The sequence below is a fragment of the Ammospiza nelsoni genome, chromosome 1 (genome assembly GCF_027579445.1).
Source record: "Ammospiza nelsoni isolate bAmmNel1 chromosome 1, bAmmNel1.pri, whole genome shotgun sequence".
NCBI classification, from domain to species: Eukaryota; Metazoa; Chordata; class Aves; order Passeriformes; family Passerellidae; genus Ammospiza; species Ammospiza nelsoni.
Window position 1 is genome coordinate 8,776,272 of NC_080633.1, and position 25,897 is coordinate 8,802,168.

Sequence of the window (25,897 nt, forward strand, 5' to 3'; positions counted from 1 at the left end):
GCCTCGTAGTAGGAGGCTGGAAAACCCTGCACTATCTTGGGAAGCCAAAGTCCTCTCTAGAATCCATCCTGTAAATTGGAGATTTGGCCCAGCCAGGGGGGAGTTGCTTGGGGTGGGAGGATATCACACTATTCATTCAGTCTTCTCATTGGGGCATCTTTGTTAGATATGCTGATTTGTAAGGTCTATAAATTGTATATGGGATCTGTCCTGTGTTGTGTGCATTTTGTATGTTCCACCTTGGTGAAGTGGTGCACCATAAGGATCCTTATTGAATACCAAGGTAAAAACCCTTTATCCCTTAATTGTGTCTGGCTCTTAATTTTTAGGACCAAGGGAAAGGCATCATTCCTATATAGTCCTTTTCTGCCATATTTCTTTTAAAACTCTGTCTTACCTCCTCAGACTCTGAGGAGGGGAATTTGTGACTTAAACATTTCTCTACAATTACACAGCAGAAAATTTTGAACAGACTTAATAGGATTAAGATATTTCCATGGGAGTTTACTGAGAATCCTGCCCTGTGAATACCCTGTGGTAATACAGTTTTTCAGCTGAATTTTGGGCATTACAAGTCAAAATGAATGTCTTGTTTTTGCTTTTCAAGCTGGAGTAAAGTAGCAGAGAAAGTGCTTGTAATGCCAAAGTGATGCAGTGCCATTGCTGCTTTCACTGGCCTGTTTTTCCTGCTTCCCTTATTGCATGCTGTGCCAGGCATTCATCTGAAGGGCTGTGAATGTATCTATATGTATAACATACATAGGGGAATCTCCATCTCTGAGATCTCTGTATTAGCTGTAATTAGGATAAGGATTCCTGTCCTTATGTTGGACTGGTGAGGGTGTGATAAAATGCTCCACCATCAATCTCTTCATTGGCTGCCATTTTTCTCCATGCAGTGAGGGTGGGACTGTTCCCTTCAAAAAGGGGAATCCCAGTTAGAGATCTTGGCTGGTTTTTGCTGTATGTCCTCCTTGAGACTCCTAGATGGCAGGGATGGCTGTGTGACCAAACACAGTAGTGATAAAACCAATTTGATATTATCTCAAATGTGATGATATTGCTCAGTGGAAGCAGGTTTCTGTAGACAAGTTTTGCATTTTTAGCAGTTTTATTGCCACAGAGAGCCTTTCCCTTCCCCTTATGTTTCCAGTCAACCTCATGTTTCTGTAGTTGGGAGGATAATGATAATCCTGCATAATGTCTTCACTTTTGTTTTAAATCTTCTCTCTCCTAGAGATGCAGATAGCTCAAAGCTGCCTGGGTCTTGTTCCCCCAAACTTGGGAAAATGGAGAATAATAGGAATGTTATTTAAAAAAAAAATTCTTTGTTTTCCTTATACACAGAGCTCTCAAATCAAGAGCTAGTCTGCTGTTGGTTAGTTGCTTTTTTGTGTTGATGACACTGACTTTTGTAAACAGTAAACCCTGAGCTTTGCTTTGCCTGCCTGAAGATTATAAACTTGGCAGTTTTTCTATTGATTATTTTTTTTCAGGGTCTGTGCTAGTTAAGAATGTATTAAACATTTGCATTACAGTTTTGACTATTTGTTTTATATTATGTAGAACATTAAATCTATCATTAAAAATGCAAGTTTGAATTCAATAATCAAGAATGAACAATGTTAATACATTTAGTAAAAAATGTTTTGCTAGTGTATTCTGAAAGATTGGGAAAACAGATGCAGTTATAGTAATTTGGTGTATTTTTTTTGTTATTCTTGGAATTAAAATTGAGTCTGGTCGGCTTTGGCTACCAAGCAAGACTTTTGCCAGTTTGACCTGCTAAACCATCTGGTTGGTTTGATTCCCCTGGTCAAATAGCCTGCAGCTGGTGATAAGCTGCATTTTAGTATGCATTATGAGAACATGGCATGGAGTCAAACAGTATATGGGCTATAATTCTATCCACCAACTTGGAGATTTTACATTTGTTGGCTTTGTTTTGCTGAATCTTTGTGAGTAGTTGCCAGTTAGACTTGAGCCTCTGAATTGTGCCCCTGTCCCACAGCTCTCCAGGTGTCACAGTGAGCCTCAATGCCACACCTGGCATCCTGGCATCCTACGAGTCCATCAACGACCCCTCCCTGGAACACGAGGCTGAATATGACCAAGGGGAAGATGAAATTGGTTATGACAAATCTGAAGCACCTGAAGAATATGCCTCAGAGTATGCAGAGGAAGGACATTATGAAGGCAATGATCCTGAGCTGACAGAAGACCAAATAGAATATGGGGAAGAGCCTGGAGAAGAAGATGAAGTGCTAGACCTTGAAATCAATGAACCCCTAGATGAATTTCCAGTGAGTTTCCTTCTATTGTATCGTCAGAGATAACATTGCTTCACGTGCATAGGATTTTAGACTGATTTAAAATCTGTTTACCTCCCTGGGGAGGAGGGGAAATTAGACCTATTATCACTGTCTGCCAGTTTCTTTATCTAGGCTGTGACAAAGTTTGTGTTGACAGCTTGTTTGGCGGTAGGTAATGCTCCTTTGTCATGCTGGAAAGCAGTTGAGAATCGTGACCTTGAGGGCTGTATCCTTAAGGAAGAAAACTGCTTTGTGTGGTGGAGATGCACTGCCAATTGTTACAAGTACTTAATGCAAAAGCTTTTATCCAGGCTTTAGACAAGATCTGATAAAGTCCTTCCAAGGTGAAAAGATTATTGACCTGCTAAAGACATCTTTAAGGTGCTAATATCCCAAAGTGATTGATGTCCTGCTTGTTCATCCTTTTTGTAACTGAGAGCTGTCTAAACCTGAATAAAGAGATTGGAGGTTAGTTCAGAAAATGTCACCTGCATAATTCAATATAATTTAAGCAGCATATTAGAACACATGCACTGACTTTAATTGTTAATGAAATGATTTAATCTTAATCAAAACTGTACGTGATCAGTGAGGTGTTGGAAAAATACAAGCAGACTTAAGCAAGATTTTGCTTTTGTTTTATGTTCATAGTTTTTCAGAGTTGAACCCACTCATATGTAAGCCCTTGCAGAATGCTTTAAGAATGTTTATATTTGATGGGTAAATCTGATGTTAATGTATATGTGCTATGGCCAGAAAGTCCTGCAGTGTTTGCTTCATGAATTTGTAATCAGTGGATGCAGATATATAGAAGTAGTTGGGACAAATAGTATTAAATGGGATCTTTATGATGACATTGCTGGGATATGAATGAAACTGTTTTGGTTTTGATAATTTTGAAATCACTGTCTAGTTAAAACCCTGCTAATTATGCTGTAGTGTGCCATATCACTTATAGTTGACTGTTCCCAGAGATGCAATACTTCTCTTCCACTGTGGAAGCTGCAGCAATGCAGTCAGACCCCACCTATTCATTTGCCTCCTCTTTACTGCTTTAGGATGAAGATTACATGCAATCCTATAATGAGCCAGCAATGGAAGAACAAGGAGAGTATGCAGCTGATGAGGAGTTGGAAGAAACCCAGACAATGGCTAATGAATCAGAAGAGGTATGTCATGAATTTATTGGAAACTTTAAATAACTAGTTCTGTTACAGTTTGTAGAATTGTACATAGAATTATGCATGGAATTGTGCTGGGTATGAATTGATGCAACTTTGCATGTGTTGAATTATTGATGGTAGTACTCTATATATAAAATGAATTGTGATAGCATCTATATTGTCAGATACATCAGATCCCCTCCTTCCCTTGGGATTAGAATCATAAGGGAAAGCCCAAAATGTGAATATTTAGTCTTGGCTTCAACATTAGAAACTTCAGGGGCCCATTTGGGTAGGAGATGACAGTAATACTGCACAGTCTGTTCAGTCTCCCAGAGCTGTGGTGCTTCCCTTTCCAGGTGGATCATTGGTGCTGTTGGGATGTACACACAGTTCTTGGGTATCACCCTTTGAGGGAGATTGTAAGCATGGAAGGTTTGGTATTTTAGACAGGCAAAGAGTTTGCTGTTTTGAAAGTTGTGTTGAGACTGAAATTCCTGTGAGATTTATCTTCTTCAGTGAGGAAAAGGGAGAGTTCCTTCATTTGCAATAAGAAAGCTTATGCTAAAGTCTGCCAAGTATGCATTCACTAATTACAGCCTGGTAGTGATGCCTAAAGGTTTTTTAGCTTTTTATATATTTTATGTATATCTACAGCCTTGTATATTTTTAATACATATTTGTGTAGGTTCTAGTATTTTTCCTGCCCTCTATCACAGTTTAACAAGCCTTTACTCTACATTCTTGAGATTCTGTTTAGTCTTAAGAAGATAATTCCTGACAAGGACATCTTATGCTCTACCAGAACCTAAGAGACATAACAAGAAAAAAGGGAAGGAAGCCCCTGGACCAGCTGACTCAGGGCTGGGTTACTGACAGAAGTGATTTCCTATTGGATGTACTGGCTAGATAAACTGATTAATTAACCTTATAAAAATAACAGAAATCCCGTGTCATGCATGTGCAATGCCATATTTTGTGCACCTGCAAGCTTTCGTAAAAGTCGCTTTTTTATTTTTGCACTTCAACTGTGTTGCAAGGTTTTCCCTTTTGTTATTAGGGAAGAGTATCACAACCGGTTTTAATTTGCAGCAAGTTTTTAATGGAAGATTTTTTTCCTTTCCCCACCAGGAATCTGCTTTAATATTACTTTTATTCCAGTTCTTAATTAAATAGGATTGAATGGATTACCTGCTGAGAAGTGTAGTCAGAGTGTATTTCCTCTTTGGAGCTTTAACTCATCAGGAAATTAATTCCTCAAAGACACAGCAGCCTTACTGTATGAAGTTCTCACAACTGGGTGTGCTGTGATGCTCCAGTTGTATCAAACCTGTCTTGGTAAAACAGCATTTTTTGGTAGGTGGAGATCTGCATTGAAAGGGACCACCTGCATCCTTCAGCTTCCACTGCTGCAAGCAAAACATCTTGCACCAAATACACATTCATGTCATTAATTTCCTACTTCCCAAATGTTAAATCTGCCCTTCAGAAGAGCTGTGAAATCCTTGAACACTTTTTATTCCTTCACTGGATTGATGATGCACACTTTTGTTGTGGTGTTTTGGAGATGAACTGATGCATTTGTTGTGTCTGCAGCCGCAGTCTGAGATGATGGACACGATGCACATCGTGTAAAATTAAATGCATAGCTGGGATTCAGTGCCAAACTTACTGCTGTAAAAGCACAGCTTCATTTTGGGAGCATGAACTCCAGAGTGAGAATCCTCTAATAGTCACATTGTCTAAATTTGTCTAATTCAGAAATAAATGTGTTTAATTCAAAAGGTACCATTGATGCAAGTTTTTAATTTGTTTTGTAAAGGAAGCTTTTATGGAATTTGTTCATCATATACGGTGAATGTTTTGGCCATACCTTCAGTTACTCTACATTTTGGCTTTATTCTCATTGTTTGTAGATTGTCACAGGTTTATTTTCTCCAAAACAGTACCATCTTTTTTTCCTTTGTCATTTTGTATGGATCTTACTTCCATTTGGCAGTAGGCTCACAGTTGCACTCTCTGAAGAATGGGAGGGAACCTTTGTAGAGTATTCACTTCTGTTCATTGCGTGGTTAGATGCCTGCCTCCAGCTCTGAAGAGTTCTGTTCTTTATTCAAGTGTAAAGTAACAGCACTTTTCCTTAAATCTCATAACATTCAGTGCTTGTAAACAGGGGTAAAGGTTGGCATTCTCCTGCAACAAGAGTGGAGCTGTAATGGATGTGGTACAAAGAAATGGATGTGGTACAAAGAAAGAGCATTATTATCTCTTGGTTGAAATTTGGCATCTGAGTAACAGAGGAGAATGTTGGGTGGTGTTTTATTTTGAGCAGTTACATTAAAACCAGCTAAAGCTTCTTATTATATTGCATGAAGAAATAAGAAATCATTTTGTAAACCAAGAGAAAATCTGACTGGCTGGGGAATTGGAACGTGATGGGGGAAAGAAGTGAATAAGGGAGGGGAGACAATTGTTACAAGTGGCATTCAGGTGGGAGAAGTGAGGAGTAGGCAGGTAAAGTTTGTTTTTGAAACAGTGCTTAAAATTTGAGAACTTGGGTTAATAAATAAACAACACTCTGTGTGGCTTCATTCAAAAATGTAGCATTGCTTCAGAAAATATTTTTGCCTTCCTAAGGTATGAAGCAAAACCCAACACCCAGAAGTTTCAGCAGCAAATAGGTGTGACAGAAGAGCCACATGATATATCATGTCCTAAATATTTTAGAGGGAAAATATCACTAATTACTTCTGTGAAGTGTTCATAAAAATTAAATCTCATGAAATTGGAATTCGTAATGTCTTTGTTTTATATTGGAAGTTATCTGTGAAGTCAATGATAGAGGATTTATCATTGCATAATTTAAACTGTGTCTTGGGTTATGATGATAAGAAGTGAAGAGTACTTTAGTCAAGAAAGCATTTCATGAAGAAATGCTGCATACTGCTTTTCTTTTGATAGAATAAAGGCTTGGGGGAAAAAATACCCATATCTCTTTTTTTTTTTGTAGACAAAATAACATATTATGTCTGATATGTTGCATCTGTGCTTAGCCAAAACTTCTGCACTTTAGTTCTGTTGTTCAAGTTTGAAAACACGACCTGCCAGCATGGAGGAAAGTGGTGAAAAGAGTGCAAATCAAAACAGCCAATTTTTAAACATATTATAAGGCACTTAGATTTGGTTTTTGACTCCATTTTTCATCTGTGGAATCGAGGTGCCCTTGGAATAGGTATAATATCCTCCTATCTGCCCTGTTATTTTTTGATCCCCTGGGATTGAGCAAGTGCATCTTCTTCAGTGTTTACCTGTAGCAGATGCCTCCACTTCCTTTTTTATGGCTTATTAGTAGAAGTTCTTTGTTTCACCTTTAATTTAGTTGGTTTTGCACATCTTCTGCATATCTGGAACAAAGCTCTCCTGAACCCTGTGTGTGGGGGGGATCCTGTGTCTGGGGGGATCCCATCTTTGGGAGGATCATGCTGTGTCAGTGTTTCTGCAGCATCCCTTGGGCTGTGTCTGACACCATTCCTGTAAGCTGCTCAGGGCAGGAGCACTCAGCCCTTCTCCACAGCAGATCATAACCCAGTGTGAGGAGCCCTGCTCAGTGGCTGGGATTTAGGGCACAGTTATTGAATGAGGATGGCAGGAGCCCCTGACCTCGTGGCACCAGAAAGGTCATTCTGTTTCTGTGTAAGGGTCAGCAAAGCTCTGTGGTAGCTTTGTGCAAGGTGTCATAGTGGGAAATGTAGAGCTCCCTTTGGGAAGCCTGGGCTGGTGAGTCCAGTGCAGTGACCTCAAGTGGCCATTCAAGGGCTGTTAAAATCTATGCAGAGATATTCATGATTAGCAGGTATTAAAGCCAATCCTGTAAGTAACAATATGGCTTAATTCTGTGTCTGCAGTTGTTTTTTTGAAACATAGAATCCATTCATGCTGTATCTTGGCAAAGCAGCTTCTGTTTGGCTGGAAGGTGGAAATGATCCTGCAGGAATCTTGCATTTTACAAGTGCAGAACAAACTGCAGGGGAAGGATGTGGGCTCCTACCCTGCTCAGCCAGCCTTTCCTGGAGCTGTGTGGAGAGAACTCATGGGTGGCTGTCAGACATGTTTGTGTTCCATTGCATAAATCCCTCAATAATCAGATTTGGATATGGGTCAGTTACCATTCTCCAGCACTGCCTTGCCTTGGTGCCTGCTTTTTCATTAACTCCTTTGATATTTTTTTTGTCTTTGATATGTAATGCTTGTATGGCTGTTGCTGGTTAATGGGTGGCATGAGCATTATGCTGGTGAATAAAGTGGGTCAGACCAAGACTTCAGAATTGGTATAAGTGGGTAAGAGTAGAATAATGCTAGTCTAGAAAAGTTTGGAATTTTTTTTTATTGTTCTGTAGGTAAGTCTGATAGTCTGTCAGAAATTAGGATGTTTTCTTATATTTTCTTTTTAGAATAGATTTTTTTTTCCAGAATGATAATTGTCAAAATGCAACAGAGTGTTTCAGGGTTTTTAATAGCATTTCATTAAAACATAGCAGAAGTTTTCAGGACAATGTAGACTTCATTATTCTTTCTAGTCCCAATTCTGAAGTTTGAGCCACACATAGAGCCTTGCATGATTAAGTTTAGCACTCACAGATGAGATTACATGACTGAGACCAGTCTTTGATTAATAAAAACCAGAATTCCAATGTAGCTTCTAAGGGCCCTAGATGTGTCTGGGGTTTGTGCTTTAGAGTAAAGCAGGAGGCTCGGTGTAGAGTAAGCATGTCTTGCAAAACAGCTGCTCCAGTTCTGACTTCCAAATCCTGATCCTCAAGGAAAAGTTTCTAAAAGGAAGAAGTCAGACAGTAAAATTATGGAGTTTGTGATATTTATGAAAAGCAGATTTAATAGAGATATTGCTTCTCCTTGCTCTTTTGGGAGTCCCTCTTTTCAAGTAAAATGTCAGCCCTGTCTTTCTCTTGGTGTTGTTTGTTTTCATTAAACCATGTTAGCATCTCTTTCCTTGCTAACATCCCTCCTCTGTTCCACCAGTATCAAATGCTTGCCCTCAAAGGTGTTTTGATTATATGTGGATATGTTAATTAGACCAGTTGTGCTCAGTTGGGTTTGCTTTTGAGGTTTGGATTTCTTTCAGTCTTGTTGAAGGTGTTTTTTTCCTCCTGCTTTCCCTGTTGTTTTTGCCTGTTTTTTTTTTTTTAATATGATTAAGTTTTTATACCAAAATAAATATATTTGTAACATGAAAGCCTTAAAATCTTTTGTAAAATTTGACTGTTCTCTTAGTTGTATCTTAAAGCAGTTTTGTGAGGTCAGGAAATGGAGGGCTTAAAAGTTTGTCTGGAATGGATAAAATGGGATCAGTAGCCCATTAAAGCCCTGTAACTAAGTATGCAGATCTTTTATTCACCAGACCAAAGCTGGAGTAGCTTTGAGCTTGAGTTCATCAGGTTTGCTGTCTTTTAAAGCAGAAACTGTTTTGCCAGGTCACCCTGTCTCTGATCTTGCTTCACTCATTTTTATTTTGGTTATGAATGCAGTTAGGTTGCTAGATAGGGAAATTTGCAGTCTCTTGCACAATTATGCTATTAATTCTTTCTTGATTTGTGATTTAATATCTGTCCACCTGAGTGTCACACTTGCTGTGCCTTTCTCATATAAATTTCTGCACTGATGTGGTTAATTAGAAGATTAAACCATTTTTACATGTTAGATTTGGCTCATTTTTTAACTGTCCTCAAGCAGCATTAAATTTAAGATGTATTTAGTGGCTTTGCATAGAATTAAAATGCATGTTCATTTTAATTTAACAGGCTCTAAGAAATGGACAAGTAGGCTTGTACAAGAAATAATCAAATACCACATAATCAAGTAACCAAAAATTTTTATGGAGAATCACATGATATTAGAACACTTCTAATGCTGTAGAAATCCAGTATAACTTGTGTAACACTCTGGACATTTTCATCAGGCCTACATGTGAAAATGGAATCTTTTTCTAAGTTTCTATTCATTTGAAGGAGAGGGATCCATTTTCATTTGGAACATTGTTTTATTTAAATAAATGTTCTAGAGAGAACTGGAAAGTAAATTCCAGAAGCATTCCAATAGCACCCAGAATATAAATTTGGTATTTCCAGTTTTATCCAATCTTATTCTTATTCTCCCATCAATTACTGAATTGAAACTGGGAGGTATTTGAGGAGCAAGGTACAGGCATACATACCTAGAGGAATGGGATTGAGATACAAGGTTATCTTGTTTGGTTAGGTTTTTTTAACAGCATGGTACTGACAGTTGTTAAAAGATGAAAAAAAATGGATTTTACTGTTCTGTTATTTGAATCTGGTAGTAACCAAAGTTTGCATCATAGTCAATTCAGTGATAAAAATCTGTGTGCAGAAGTACCTACTAATCAGATGGAGGTTCTAACTGGAGTTTCAATAATCCCTTAAATATTACAGCAAATTTATTTTCTAAATGTGTTTTACTTTATTATTTATCATGTAGTACATGTATTTTTATTTTAAAAAAATCACCAGCTCTTAAATGTTCCCTGAATTATAATGAACACAATGTATAATGCCAGCAAAATTGTAGAAAGGGGCTTTTAAAGAAAGCTTGCTTTTGATACTGTTTATAAGAGACTTGGTTTTTTGAGGCTACATGTCCTCTGGTTTTTGTGATTTAGGCAGCTATTGGGTCTCTGGAACTTCAAGAAGAAACAAAAGAAGAGTCTGATGAGGAGGAGGATGATGATGAAGAGTCCGGACGATTACGTTTCAAAACCGAACGGAAAGAAGGAACCATCATCAGGCTCTCAGATGTGACAAGAGAAAGGAGGAACATTCCAGAAACTTTGGGTGAGGCTTTGTGGCAATGGATTGTTTTGCAGAGCTGTAATGAGTGGTAGTAAAAGGCAAAGGGTGTTTTAGCTCAGGTGCATTCCAAATATATTTGCAACCATGAGACCACATTTCTACAAACCACACAGAAACTGTATCTTGTTTATACAAAAGGTGTTGGTGGCTTGACAAAACAGAAAATTTAAAAACAAGAGTGCACTGGAATAACTAAATTTCTGCGCATAATTACAAGATAAAGGACAATTGCATTTGTTTTCATCTGTCTGTGGATTTAGTTTAATATAAAAACAAGACCGGCCAGTAAGGAGAAAACCTTATAGTGGAGCATGACTGTTAAGGGAACAGTGATTTGAATTAGACTTCCAAATGTAATTCTAAATAATCTGAGATGTAGCTCTGAGATAGAAGGAAAAGATGAGTGCACATGTGGATGATTCTATAAAGAGGTTTTTAAACTAATGTTTGGCAAAACCACAATATTGCTGTTGTGAAATGGTTTCTATTCATATACTAGTTTTTCTTAATGATTTGTTGATAGAGACCAGATAACTGACCATGTGGTAGAAGGTTAAACCACAAAAATTCTGTTTGCAGATATAAATAACTGCTTCCTTTTAAGATTATAGAGCAAATTTTTACAGCTGCTATGGTTTAAAAATGAAATTCCATTGCAGACCTACATCTCCTTACTCTAAAATATGAACATAGTTCAGAAAACACTTAAAGAGGAATTAACATTTCAGTTGAAGTTACAAACGTAATTTCCATCCTGTCACATTTTGGTGACCTTTTGTGACAGCTTGTCTCTATTGGAGGAGTGCATTCTTACTTACTGATTAAAGATGTCATTTGAAACCATTTTATTACCAGCAATAGTGAAATTAATCTTGACACTTAGAGACACTGGAAAAATAATTGCTGATTCACTGCATTAACTGTGTGTGAGAACTGTACAGTCAAGATGAGACCAAGTGTGTGCTGGTAAAAAAGATGTAAAAATACAGTCTTCTCAGTAATGTAGCTAAGATCTTTCCTAAACAATTCTTCATCCCAGATAATGTAAAGAATGGATTTTCAAAGTTCAGAAGAGGGGTATTATAGGACAGCTGTGCAATTGATTTCTAGCAATACCAAGTTTGTCACCTTTGATAAGAAGTACATTATCTTCTTTCAGTGCCATTACATGAAGCCTTCTCAGAGTGGGAATAGTAATTATTCTCTGGATGTAATCAGATCTTAAAGAATGTGAAGAGTAAAAATGTCTTTGGTATTACCAAATTAAAGTATTCCCTTTCTATCTAATCAAAAATACACAACTCAAACCCTTAGACTTCTGCAGAACCAATTGCAAAGTGCTAACAAAGGTCACTTTGGATGTGGCAGTACTTCTTGTTATGCCCTGCTTAGCTGGCTTATGTTCACTGTGATGCCTCATGTCTGAGATTTCAGGCAGGCCTGGGAAGTTGAAGTGTTCTAAATTTGTCCAGTTGCTCTGTGTCCAGAAGCACAGAGTGTAATCAGTTTGCAGATCTGGATGATGAGGAGAAATGACAACATACTGCTTATATATGTAAATGAATATGTATTTGTAGTTGTGCACGAGTTCTTAGCCAGGGAGGAGCTGTGTTCATATGGATGAACACCTGGCTGTGCTTGCAAGAGCCCAGGGAGGGAAGGAGAATCTCTTCTTCCTCTGCTCATCCCCTCTTTTCTTGAGCAGTCTGAGGCTGCTTTCAGGGAAGCAGGGACTGTTTCTGTTGCTTCCCTCCTTGCAAAACCATCTCCCGTGCCTTCTCCTCTGCTTGATCTGTGTATGGGACACAGTGCTCTCAAATTCAATATGCAGCCCCCTCATAATAGAGCTGATGATATTTTGATGTGTGGTGGGTGATATGTAGCTACATGCAGCACTTGAGGTGCTCATGGCATCGGTCTTAACTTCTGCAAGAGGGTTCTGAACCTGCACTTTTGTCTAAGCAGTGGCATGTTGTGGAGGAAATTTACTTTATTGATGTAATCGTCTTATTTTTAAAATCCAGTTTTTATATTGTACTTCTGTGGTCATAGGTGTAGTATGTATGTGAATTTTTGTGTGGTTTTGTTTGGGATTTTTTTCCAAAGTTGGTCCCTACTCTGGCTGAAAAACTGAGAGTGTGGGCTGTGCCTTTAAGGACATGGCCTTAAAAGTTTGAGAAATTTTGTGTAAAGTGAGGAGGAAAACAATTTATGTATTTTAAAGGGAGTGATTCTGCACATCCAAGATTGACAAACTTGACTTTGCATGGATGCTGTCATTCCCTCCCCAAGCTTTATCAGCACAGTGCTCTGAGGTAATTTTGTTGGGAGCAGCCCATCCTTGTTTCTATTCAGTGTCCTTCAGTGTGTGCTCAAGAGGCTGAGAGACTTGGCCATAGTTTTGATTTTTAGGAAGCCTAGCTCTGTTCCCAGGTTCATTAAAAATTGCCTTCCTCACATGTGATCAAAGTTATTTAATAGGAACTTCACCATCATTGGTAGGTACTTGTTGCAATGACTGAACTTTATTTTCCAGACTCCAGTGCTGAGTTCAGGGTTGTAGTGTGGAAGATGTCAGAGAAATTGCCCTCCCTGTCCTATTCCTGGGAAAACAAAACATCTGTCCAAGCAGCAGAACGCTCAGGATGCCCTGCAGGACTTGGATCATTTCTGGATGAGGGATAGAGACACTCTTTTGCAGCATAGTGGCACTATTTTCCCTCTTGAATGTATGGAAAGTAGGGGTCTGTCTTTCAGGCAGGTCAGGTCAAAGCCCACATTTGCCCTTCAGTGTTTGTGGGTTTCTGAAGAAACACAACTTGATTCAGGTGTGGAGAGGAAGAAGACTTGAAATAAGAGCTAGATAGTTTTTCCTATCTAACCAGCATTTTTGATCCCTGGCAGCCAGAAATGACTATGGCAGTTGTGTTACTTGCATCTAATGTTTTTAATTGCTTTGGGCAAGAGTACATTTCTCTTAATTTTTGTTAGAAATGGACACTTCATACTAAGACTTGAGGGACTGTGATTTCTTCCCTCATTGTGAGCATTGTGTAAAATTTTCTTCATAAAGCCTGATTGTCTTGGGCTCTGCAGTGCCTTGAGGGCAAAGGTAGCATTTCATAAGAGTATTTGTTAAGGCTTTATGCCATTCAGTTGTGGTGTCAGAGTGGAGAGAAAAGGAGGTAAAGAAACTTCTCATCACCAATGTCCAAAAATAAAATAGGAAACCTGGGCAGATCCTGGGCTTTTAGAAGTCTGTCATGTTTGCTGTGTTCTTACAGGCCATCAGCAAGTTCAGAACTTTTAAAAATTGAAAAGCTCCTGCTTTGTGGAGGTGCTAAATACTTCTGTAAACTGGGACATGCAAATTGACAGTCTTTACAGCTCAGTCATGCAGATAGTTTTTGTAGCAAAGTAAGAACAACTGCCGCAGAGGGAATGCTCAGTGCTCACCCTTTTCTGCCCTTCTGTCAATCCTCAACTTCAAAGACTAACAGAGATTACTTATGAAGATGTTAAAGATGGAGGTGGGTTAAGTAGCTTTGGCCTTTAGACTCACAAGAAATTGTTAGAGTTTTCTAATTGATTTAGTTATGTATTCTTGGGAGAGGATATCTCATGGTGTGGAGACAGTTGTAATGTCTCCTGCCAGATACTAATTACTGTAATTCTGATATTATGGCCACTGTGTGTAGTATTGACAAGTAAATACCATATTAGTTCAAAATATGCTTTTATTTGTCACGAGTGTGTTTGTTTTTAGTAGTTTAATTTTGCTGTGTTAGAGGCAGAAATCAATTTAGGGTTAACAAAGGATCTGACTAGCACATGGCAAAAGATTCAGCTGCATGTTTGAGTTAAAGTTTATTACCCCTTGTAAGTGATTGAAACCTGGTGAGTGGTTCTGCTCATACTTTCATGGTATGTTTTCTGAAGTCTGTTGTAGACCTTTTCTGTATTTTCAAGTGATTTCGTTACCTGGGTCTATTACTGCATCATTTTAATGTTGTCAGCACTATCCAAGGCTTCAAGCAAATTTGTCATCTTTGCTAAGTACCACGTGTTTTCTGGTGTTTACTCAACACAGCCAACCCAATGATGTGAGTTGGCTGGGTGTTACCAGCAGCCATGTGTTTGGCTTGAGCTAAGCACAGATTTTAATGTGTGCTCTCTCTTCAGTGGAATTACCACTTGTGAAGTACAGTTGGTTCTTAAACCACATACAGTAAAACAAAAATTTAGTTATGTACTTGAAACATTTCAGCAAGCAGGATGTCCTTCTTTGGAGTAGGCCAGTGTGCAGAAGAGTGGTGCATAAAATCTGTTTATATGGAAGACTCAACAGATCCTTTACAGTAAAGTTTACTGCAGGTTCATTGTCTTTCCTGACATTTGCAGATAAGTGAGATGTTAAAGATAATACTTTGAGGGGAGCCACAGCCTTCTCTTAGAGCAGAAGACAGACTTCAATACCATCTTGAAAAAGAAAACAACCAAACCTTTTTGTTCGTTTGTTTCATTTATCTGCTGCTTTTTGCCTGTGCAGAAGACAGAAGTATCTGTGCTTTTCCCTTTTAAAGATGTTTTAACAAAATGTTAACATGCCACCTAAAGGAGATCAAAGTGCCTACAAATTTTGTTAGTTGCAGGGATTCTTCTGTAGTTCTAGCAGTGTTTTATTTGTCATTGTGTTTTCCACCTTTTCAGCACGAAGCTAAAATAATTTTCCCCATTTTCCTGTCTCGACAGAGCTTTCTGCAGAAGCCCAGGCAGCCCTACGTGAGTTTGAAGAGAGGGAGAGGCAGCTCAAGCAGGGGCGGTACGGCTCCAGGAGAGGAGGGAGAAGAGGAGGCTCAGTCATGTGCCATGGAATGGGAGACCAAAGGAGAGACAGTAATGACAGGGGAAGAATGAAGGATCACAGGCCTGCACTGCTGCCAAACCAGCCATCAATGGTACCTTTCAATCCTTAGTATTCTTTGAGCATCCTTGCAGGAAGTTGTAGAGAAATGTATTTTAAATCATGAATCTTTGCAAAGATGGGATATATGTTCCAGTGTAGACTTTCTGCTCTTTCTGGGCACTCTTAGGCAGTGTGGGCTTTGTGTGATGTGATGATTGCAAAGTATGTGCTCAGTCCTGTTACTGGCTTCACCTTGAGCAATCTCAAGACCTCCAAATGAAAAGTGCATTTTGACTGATGAGTCACAGTCAGACTTAACTGCTGGTTAGCATGAGGATGGAGGAAAAACTGAATTCCTCTGAAAAGTCTTCATACAACATGGAAACATGTTCAATCCTTCATTATTTATAATAATGTAGTTTAAAAAATATGATTTTGTAAAATGCTTCTTGGCTTCTGTCAAGGTAATGTTTTTGCTGATACTTCTTTAAAAAATCTGTTTGCCTATAAGCTATGCTACTATGGAGGTAAATAAAAGCTGAGGACAGTAATCAGCACTTCATTACTAGATAATTTACTATTTTGGGATTTCAAATGAAATTTAGCTTTGTTGCTCTTTTCTATTTCTCTGCTGTGCTTTGTATCACAATATTAAGACTTTACTTTTCCCATCAAAAAAGCCTTATGAAAACCAAAACCATCTCCAGCAAGTGATCAAGAGGTCATCACTTATTTTTGTTCACTGTCATAAAATATACTGGAAGCTGAGATTGTAGAACAAAGTCTTTATATATCTTTGCAGGACAAGGTCATCTGTGTTAAACAAAGGTGATTTTTTCCAACAGCAGTAAGTAGGTGCTGGTCACTGGCAGGAGTCGGTGGATATCTCAGTGCTTGAGAGCCCTGCAGTATTAAATTTTGTGCTTTTTAAGCAGTGAAGGTTGAATATTTTTTTCTGTTTTGCTGCAGTCATTGCAAGCTATTTTGATTTTAAATGTAAATATTTTTGTATTCATCACAGTGTCTTTTTGTGCATACTATGTAGTTCTGTGCTTTATGTACACTGGAAGAAACAAGAAAGTCTGTCGCACCTTTGTTGCTAAAAGGTTGCCTCCTTGGGCCTCTTCTTGCACTGCCTCTTGGAAGTTGCTGATGTAGGACTGAGATCTAGTAACAGTGACTTGAGGGGCAGAAGGATGTCTCTGAGAAGAGACACTATTTATTAGCACTGATTTTGGCCATTTTTTTCTAATAGTTGAGCAGCAAGAGACTTTCTTCTGTGTTTGGAAGGAGACCTTTGAAATATATCTTCAAATGAGTTTTTTCTTCAAGCAGTATGGTTAGGTGTGCTGCACTGATATTGAAGAGTAGTTGAATTTGTGCTGCACTGATACCTGAATTTGTATTTTGACTTCTGTTGCTAGTGCTAGGTCTGTTATCTGAGAGAGGCTCTTGTATACATGAGAGAAGAGGTAGTGGATTTGTTTTGGTACTAGGACTCAGATTTCTAGTGATCTCCACATAAACCTTATTGCAGTTAATAACACTGACCTATGCAGAGCCCTGACTACATATGAAACCAGATGGTTTCACTGTTAAAAATGAGTGAATGTGTCTGCATTCCCTGTGCTTCTTTGCTCTTTGTTGCTTTCTTCTTCACTTGAATGTTTTTGATTGCTCCTTTGCTTTCCTGTGCTGATGGTTTTTGGTGGATCCAGTTGATTTTAGGGAAAAGAATTTTTTCTGTTCATAATTGGCCTTAATTGTTCTCCAGAGATGTCTTGGTTTTGTGCTCATTTATGTCAGGATATTTTGACTTTAAAGCCTAGTGACTCTGTTCTTTTGTCTGACTTTAGACTCACTCACAGAGGTTAATTCCAACACACCAGCAACCTGTTATGAGTCTGTTCCAGCAGCAACAACAGCAGCAACAACAACAACAGCAACAGCAGCAACAACAGCAGCAGCAGCAACAGTTACAATCTCTGCTTCCTTTACAGCATCAGCATCATTCTTCTCCTCCTCCAGGGCTACATATGCCCCCTCAGATAGAAACACCTCGAATAATGATGACTCCCCCTCCAGTGACCCCCCAGCAGCCGAAGAACATCCACATCAATCCGCATTTCAAGGGGACCGTGGTGACGCCCGTACAAGGTGAGATCTCTGAACACCTTGCCAGTCATGCAAGCGTGACTCAGCTCATTCTTTGCCAGAGATGGACCAATTTGTTTGTTTATCACTTCATGGAAATGTTCTTCAGACTGCTGGGTTTTTTTCTTGAAGCTTGAAACAAATGTTTTGCCTGAAGTAAGACATAATGTTGTTGGACTGTGGCCAGCTGAACAAGCAAAGCCTTTTCAGCTTTTACCATGTTTGCTGTTCTGATGTAAAGCCTGAGAAGAGCAGGAAAAATGGAAACTGAAAAGAGAATGTGCTTCTCAAAAAACAATAAATGTCATTTTTCAAAACTAGGAAAGTACTATAATTTGTGAATTTCCGAGGACAATCTACCTGTTTTGGTGAGAGGGTACTGAGGCACTCCTTGCCATGTAATTGCTCTGTGAAAGATACCAGTTGCTGTCCTTTCTTGACAAGATACATGCCCTCAATTCTCCTTTCACAGAAGCACATCTGTAATTGTTTTGATTTGCAAATACTGTTTTCTCTAAGTTAACACAAGCATTTGAGCTACATTTCTTAGGGTAGCTCTCAGCAAAGCTGTTCATACTGCTGCTTATTTAGGAAGTGTTTAATCCCAAAGAGGGTTAAAAAAAGATACCTGCATAGCTCTGATTTCTGATTATGTTGGGACAAGACAGCCTAAAAAAATACATCAATATTTATACATATTTGCCATTAGATTTTCTGTATTTTCCCCCCTTCACATCAGCAGAACTCCAAGCCAGTGCTATCTTTGCTTCATTGATTTGACCAATGAAAAGCAGGAATTTGGCAGGGTAGAATATTGCCAAAGTATAGAGGTCTGTTTTGCTGCTCACATATGGCTTTGTCAGAGTTTATTTTGCTTTTCCCTGTGGTGCTTCCCACAAAATTATGCATCAGGACAGATTATCTGGAAACACTCCAAAAGAATCTTTACTTGTGGATTTGTACCTTCTGTGCATTTTTCTAGCACTACCAAAGTAAGTTACTGTTTAATGAGAAGCAAAAATTGCTTCTAGACTATTCTAGATGCCTTTTCTCTGTCCCTGTGAAACAGTACTAGATCTTTTCTATCTAGGTAAGCAATAATGTGATCATAATCCTGGGAATGGCTACTGAGAGTTTGTGCTTTTGCCTAATGTCAGAAGTATCTTAATGTGTTTTCTTCCCTTTGTCTGAGGAGTCTTTTTTTCACATTGCTGGGCAGCTTCAGGCTCTTCTCAGCTTTGCCACTATGTCTGTGGCACTGTAGCTGTTGCAGGTCTCTTGCTTGATCTTGTTCAGTTTTTCAATCTTTATGCACATCCTTATTTCCAGAAAGTTGTATACTTCCTGCAGGTTAGGAGATCTTCAGTATTGGATTTGTAAAAGGAAAGGTGTTCTTGGGTTTTTAACATCTTACATCTGCTGACTTTATGTGCACATTCATTTCTTGGCTTGTAAAAGTTCAGGTGTTCTCTTAGACTGAGCTGCCCTGCAGAGTGAGTTGAGATTGTTGAATGGTGTTAAAACCTGCATTCAGCAAGGACATTCTTTGCTCTGTGTATTGATGGCAGCTGCTTCATATGAAATCCCTTTGTGCCATTCATTTTACTGAAAGAGTCCTTGGCAAGACTGCTGAATTTTTTCTGCTAATAGGTGTGCAGCATACTATTAAATATGATCTTTTAAGTCACTGTAGAAATTTCATCTTCTTGATTAGAGAGCATCTATTGGAAGCTGAGTCTCCTGCAGTGACTGAGAGTAGTGGCCATCTCAGTCCTAATCTGTAGCAGTACAGTTATGTCACATGAAAGTAAACACTTGCACACATAAGGAAAATGTGAAAATGTGTTGGAAATTAGGAGCTTTCTGTAGATAAATGAATGTAATTCTAACATCTTCAATGGTTTTTGCATATTAAGGTGAATTTTAAAGCAGTCACTGCAGTCAAGTGGTAGATAGAAATTCCAGTGTAGGAAGTGCTGTTCCAAGCTTCCTCTTAAAAAAATCTTCCTTTAATCCATCTGCTTGAAGCTCCAGTAGGCAGAGACTGGTGGTTGGCAACAAAAGGATGTGTTCCACTTGCAGCCTCATTTCTTTCAGGGTAATGGGAAGGATGAAAGATCAGATTGACTTTGTGGTCTTGATGATGTCCTGCCCCTTGTTGGCTGAACATATTTCCAGATACATGAGGGGCTTTACACATTAGAGAATGTAGTCAGATAGGTGCAAAGTTTATTGGGATTCTCTTGTTGAAAATGTGATGCCTGGAAGCTAAAAATGCCATGTCTAGAAGTGCATGATATGCACACTTAGGTTCTGGTAATTTTAATGGTGTGCTGTCATGTTTTAGTGTAGACTGGCATTTTTTCCTCTCTAATTTTATGGCAGGATAAAGCTCACACGCTTCTAATTGTCAGCATCAGGAACACTTTTCCTAAGTGCAGATCATAGAAATACACTTTTTAAACATCTTTTTGGTTTCAGTAAGTCTTGAAATGCTTAGAGTGTATCAATATTTTCTAAAATAGACTCAAACCTCCTGTAAATTGCTACAAAATTTTCATGTGAATAAAAAACCATCTATAAGAGCTCTTACTAGACAGCCACTTCAGCCTGAAAAGGAGCAGAAACACTGTTGAGGAATCCTATCATAGGCCTATTCCTTTGATGTTTCAAAGGCAAATCTCTTTACAGTGGCCACCATCTCCCTGCCCAGCCTTGAATCCTGATTTGAAAATACCAGTAACTTTCAAGTCAGTTTTAAATGGATTGCTGCTATTTTTTGTCTTTGAAGTTTCATAAATGATTAAGGAGTTGGACTATCAAGCCCCTAAAAGATGAGGCTCTGTGGATACCTGCTGCAGGTACTGTGCAGTTGGTGTTCAGCTGTGCCTCCTGTGGCATTTGAATCCCATATCTATTATTGTCTTGTCTCGTATCTTTTTTTTGTGCCCTATTCTGCAAATTATTTTTGAGTTGTAGGTAGTGATTTTTGCTGAATGTGTGTCCAAACTTGAGTATGATCCATTTATTAGTGAGGACAGCTGTACATAGATGCACTGTAAAGTACTGATTTAACCTGTGATAATAGGTGTTGCATTTTTCCCCTTAAATGTTTACACCACCAGTAACTATTTCAGGGATCCTGTGGTGCTGCCAAAATTGACATGAACTAATGAGCAGTTTATGGCAGCTCACTATGCCATTTACCTTTTGAAAACTGTTTGGTGTCTTGGGAACAATCACGTTGTAATTCTCCTGAATAATCAGTGTGGGAATTGCTTCTTCATCTTTTCCAGTATAGTGTTGGAATTTATAGCAAGAAGCAATTTAATCTTCTTAAAATAGTGTCTTACAACATGCTGTGTATTATTTTGGAAACATACTTTTCACACCTATGGAATATTTGACATCAAGTAAATGAGGGCTTGAGACTTCTTTGCTGCTTAAGCAAGTGTCCAAGGATTGAAAGGGCACAGAGTTTGAACTACTATCTTTCATGAGAATTAAATTAATTTGTTGAAAATATATAAATATGTGAATATCTATGCTACTGCTGGAGGCAGGATACTGAAATAGACTCTAGTTCAGTTGACATTTCTCTACATTTCCCACCTTATGCCATTTTTCTCAGTGCCTCTTTGACCTGTAATACCTGAACTATTTTAGGACTAGGTCTGTCAAGAGCATCTTACCAATTTTTTTCTGTGTGGCCATGGCTGTTTGATACCAACAGATGTTCATTAGAAGCCAGGATGAAGCTCTTGCAGTCATTTGCTGGTGTAATGTGATACAAAGCTTGCACACAGTCCTCCCATGCTGAAAGACTGCTGCAATTAGTTTACCCCATCAGTCTCTGAACCAGCAAACCACAAGTACTTAATGAAAGTGGATGGAAGCCAGACATGGACATGAACTGGAAAAAAAAAACACTAATGCATTAGTTCTTGTGCCTTGGTTACCAAGGGAAAAGGGATTTTTGAGGCATCTTAGTCAGCTCTATGTTGGGAAATGCACCCAACTTCTCTCTCAAACTAGAAGAATTTCTTAGTATATTTCCTGCTCTGCAGTGTAACACAGGAGCTGTCTGCAAAGTCAGTGTTCAACCCTGCCTGGGAAATGTTTCCCTCTCACTTTCAGAAGTGCTGAAAACAAACTGGAGAAGAATCTTACTAAAAGCTTTTAGTAAATGAGCAACCACATTGTGTGGTTGGAAATGCTTTATTGAACTTCTCTAGGCCTTTCATTTATTGTGGAAATGTTTGTATTTTTAACCACTTACACAACTGTGAGAGGAAACAAAAAGTGCTCTGGAAAATAGGAAAATTGTTGTTACACTTTGTATTCGAGATTGGAATACAGGCTCAGTTCCCAGGGTGATCCAGCTGTAGCACTTTGTGCATTTTGCCATACGATTAAGTGAATGTTTTGGGAAATAGCTTTTTGTGCCTAGCATTTCAAAGTGCAGTTGTAAGGGCAAATCATCCATGTTAATCCCCCTGAAATACTAGTTTTAGAGGTTATTTTTTCAGGAAAAGGTCTCCTAATTCTTCTTAGTATCTTTGTGCAATCAGTGTCTTTCATCTGAGATCAGCAGTTCTGTGATCACAGTTGCACACACACACACTGTGGTGGCAAGGCCAGACAGACTAAGTAGTTTTTGTGTGCTGTTAATTGCAGCTACCTGCTTCATTTTACCCTCATGAGCAGTGATTTTTACCAGTTAGTGTCTCTCATGTTCATGTTTCTTGTGGTAGTTTGGTGGTGAGACTGGGAGATGCTTTGGAAATGTTGAGTGGCATGAAGTTGAGAAGGCAAGTTAATCATGTATCCTTCTATTGGAAACGTGAAATTATTGTTAGTGTCTGTCAGCTTTGTCTAAGGGATGTCTTTGGCTGAATAACTACTCTAGTTTGCCTTCCTGCAACAAGGAGCAATTTAATTCTTGAAAAAAGCAGAACTAAATTATGCAAATTAACTAGGAGAATCCTAATTGCCCTGTTGCATGTTGTAGGGGAGGGAACGGTTGCTCAAAGTTAATTGTAGGAACTGTGACATGTGAGAGTAAAAGTAGCAGATTTTAATCATGGCTTTTTATTGCAAATGCTTTTGGAAATAACTACAACAACTGTTAGGTAAAACAAATGGTGTTAAAAGGTGCTTCTTGTTTCAGTGCCCTTGCTGCCAGTTCCTGCCCAGCCAAGACCTGCTGTAGGACCCCAGAGATTTCCTGTGAGTAGCAGCTGTTTCTTCTTCTCTGATATGGATAAGCATACATTTGCAAGGAAATATTAATATTGCAAATAAAAGCTGTTCTAGTGAAATATAATTTTAAGGATTTGTAAATATTGACAATACACTCTGCAGTTGAAAATGTTTGTTAAAAGCTTAAGGTCAATGGATTTTTGAGAGTAGAATTAATTCTGTTTAACTGTAAAATTGTTGAACCAGTCTCTCCAGTGGGAAAGGCATGAATGCATCTTGTCTTAAGGAATATGGGCTTCATTTTATTACTCAACTCTTTCTGTATAAATAGAATCCTTATTTTATTTGATATAATAAAAGGCAATGTGAAATAATCCCTAAGCTTAAAAAGCAGTAGTATGTATTTATTGTAAAATGCAGCAGTCATTTTTATCGTTACTAAAGGTATTTCAACATCTCATGTTTTTTATATAAAAAACATAGAAGAAAGCAAGGTCATGCAATGCCAGTTATGTTTCTAATTTTGAAAACCAACCAGACACTTAGCTGCTTCACTGGGCTAATTTCACTTCATAATTATTTCATAATTATTTTAAATTCTATGAATGGAAACAGTATATGCTTCTAGAACTTTTCTCATAATTTCAATTTTGTTATACTAAATTTCTAGTTGAAATGGTTAGCAGAGTATCAAAATAAGCAAAAGACCTAGGTTGCAATATTACCTAAAGTATTTTCAAGTAAAAACCTGTATATTATACTTCCCAAATATATAAAACACACAAAAAATGCGTTGATGTGTGCAGTGCTGAAGGAGGAAAATAGATGTTTGAACATCTGTGTGGTATCTCAGGCACAAAGATCAGATGTACTGGAAAGAAGCAAATTTCAGAAACCCTCTGTGACTTTTGATTGCCTAGTGCAGACCTGTTTTTTTTTTAATGCAGAATATTTTTCATACATGACTTATGGCTGAGGAATTGTGGTATCTGTATTTTGCAGAGAAACAGTCTTTACATTGCTGCATTTCTTCTGTGAAGTTTTAAAAAATTAAGTTGTAAACCCACAGTTTCATTAAGTAAATTCATGCTGTATCTTAAGGAAAATATTTTTGAGCTTTTTTAAAAACTAAAAATATTGTGGTTTCCAGATGAAGTAGTTTCTTCACTTTAGTATTATGGGGAGACGTTATTTACATTTTGAAAGTAGTTTTAATTGTTATTTTTTATGAAAACAAGTGTCATGCATTTGTTTTCCTTTGATACTAAGTTGATTTGCCAGTAAACACAATTTGGGATGGAAAAGAAATTGGAGGATAAGGAATATCTGTAAAGGCATTGCAATTGGCATCTTTGAAATGTGTTTACATCAGCGTAGAAAAATTGGAAATTAATTTTTATTTAAATTGAGTGTGAAATTAGATTTTAGTTCTGTTCACTTTTGGGGTTGCAAGTTGAGAAGTATTGCAAACCTAACTGATCTAAATGCAGCAGTTTATTAAAAGGGAATAAAGTAAACTGAACATTTTTTGGTCAGACTTTTGCTCCTTAGCCTAAGGAAAAACTTGACTGCTTGCAGTCTTTTTATTTGTATAAGCAGTGCACCAGAGAAGAGTCAGTATAATTAAATTTTCATAAGGAGGAGGAGGAGGAGGGCTGACTTAACTGTGAGGGTCTAGCACTGTCATTTGGTTGCCCTGGTTTTTTTGTACTTCAGCAGTAAGGTGCTGCATGACCCTGAGAAAGTTGCTTCATCTTTGCATGGCTCACTGGGTTATAAAGTGGACTTCCCCTATGAAGTACTTTATAAATTTTGCATGGGTTATCAGTCATATTAGGATTAGGAATTAAGTGTCACTGTGTACATACCTCATGTTTGTTTTATTAAATGTAGTATGTTAGCTCTTGAGCTGAAGACAAATTTACTTTCTGACTAACGTTTTATCTTGCAGAACTACCTTTTTTGCTGTTACATGTCAGATGCCTTTGTGCTATTCTAATTCACTTGTTTATGTATAAATGTTGACTTAAAGCAATGCAGCAGTGGTTAGACAATTCTGACAAGCCATTTGAAAAAGATCAAAGACTTACTCCAGACTATGTACAGTTCATTCAGCCTTTTTTTCATTGTATAAAGAATCTCTGGATATGCAATAACTTGAATTTGCTCTTGTTTTTAAGATTGCATAATCAAAGGATAACAGTTAACTGATTTCTCTGATTGCTTTGCTTCTAAAAGATAGTGGGGTTAGAATTAAATATTTGCAATCTGGTTTCCCCTTGAACTTTGAACTGGATGGTTTCTTTTCATTGAATGTGACAGAGGTGGAAACATGAAGAGTAATTAAATTCTTGCAAGAAGAGACCAGAAGTGGGCAATGCCATAATTGAAGAAAAAATTTGTCATTGAGTTTCTATCTTATCTAGGAGAGAAACCTCTCAGTGCAGAGAGCCTGTGTGCTCCAAATATGGGAACAACTTCAATCAGAGCTAATCAATTGCTAGTCCTAAATCTATTGGAAACCAGGTGTTGTTAATTTAGGGCTGATGAAATGACTTTGTAACCATGTAATGGTTAATTCTTACAACCTTCTGCAGAAGGATGTAATTGAAGGGTTGAACAAAGTTGTAATGAGCATGTTAACATATGGTGTGAGACCTGAATTATAGGAAATAATGTAGTGCTGTGTCAGGCTAGTGTTGATCAGGACTGAGCCTGCTTAGAGTGGGGGCTGATTAAATTCCCTTAATCTTGAATCTCAATTTTAGTATTTCAAGGTAGAGCTCATTGTTCAGTTATTTCTTTCTTAAAACTTAACTCCTGGAATGTTTAGAGAGGGACTACTGGAAAAGATACAAGGGAATGAATCTGTGTTGTGTACACAGAGTTATTTTAGCACTTACAGTAATCTTGAATCAAGCAATCGAGTTGTCTTACCTGTTACTCTCTGAGCATTTGAGATGGCTTGGTGTGAATGGTTTTGGAGAGCTGTTTGTAACTGACAAGGACTGAATGAATGGTGGATCTGAGGCGTGTCACAGCTGAGAAACAGGGTGCACTTGTGGGATCTGGGAGTTAAGGATGTGAGTTCTGTTTGTCTGAATTGCACAGTGCTTGTGGCCATAGTTCACAGTAATCCAGTCTGAAAACATGGTTTGAATTAACCTGGACCTGTGCAAGTGCCAACTACATGTTTTCTTTAAACAGTTTAAAGAATAGATTAACATAAGGTCTGGCTTTATCTTCTGCCTTTGCTTTAAAGTGGTTAAGAGGCCT

General features: G+C 38.1%; 1 protein-coding gene across 3 annotated transcripts in view; it reads left to right on the forward strand.

The window, feature by feature from the left end:
- Positions 1-25,897, forward strand: part of RBM33 (RNA binding motif protein 33) — a 102,173-nt gene that overhangs the window by 23,430 nt on the left and 52,846 nt on the right. For all 3 annotated transcript variants that reach the window (XM_059469303.1, XM_059469309.1, XM_059469318.1), the window contains exons 5-10: positions 2,012-2,303; positions 3,371-3,481; positions 10,170-10,341; positions 15,112-15,317; positions 17,122-17,422; positions 22,590-22,648. In XM_059469303.1, the coding sequence (XP_059325286.1) occupies positions 2,012-2,303; positions 3,371-3,481; positions 10,170-10,341; positions 15,112-15,317; positions 17,122-17,422; positions 22,590-22,648 (1,141 nt within the window). The remainder of the gene's footprint in view (positions 1-2,011; positions 2,304-3,370; positions 3,482-10,169; positions 10,342-15,111; positions 15,318-17,121; positions 17,423-22,589; positions 22,649-25,897) is intronic.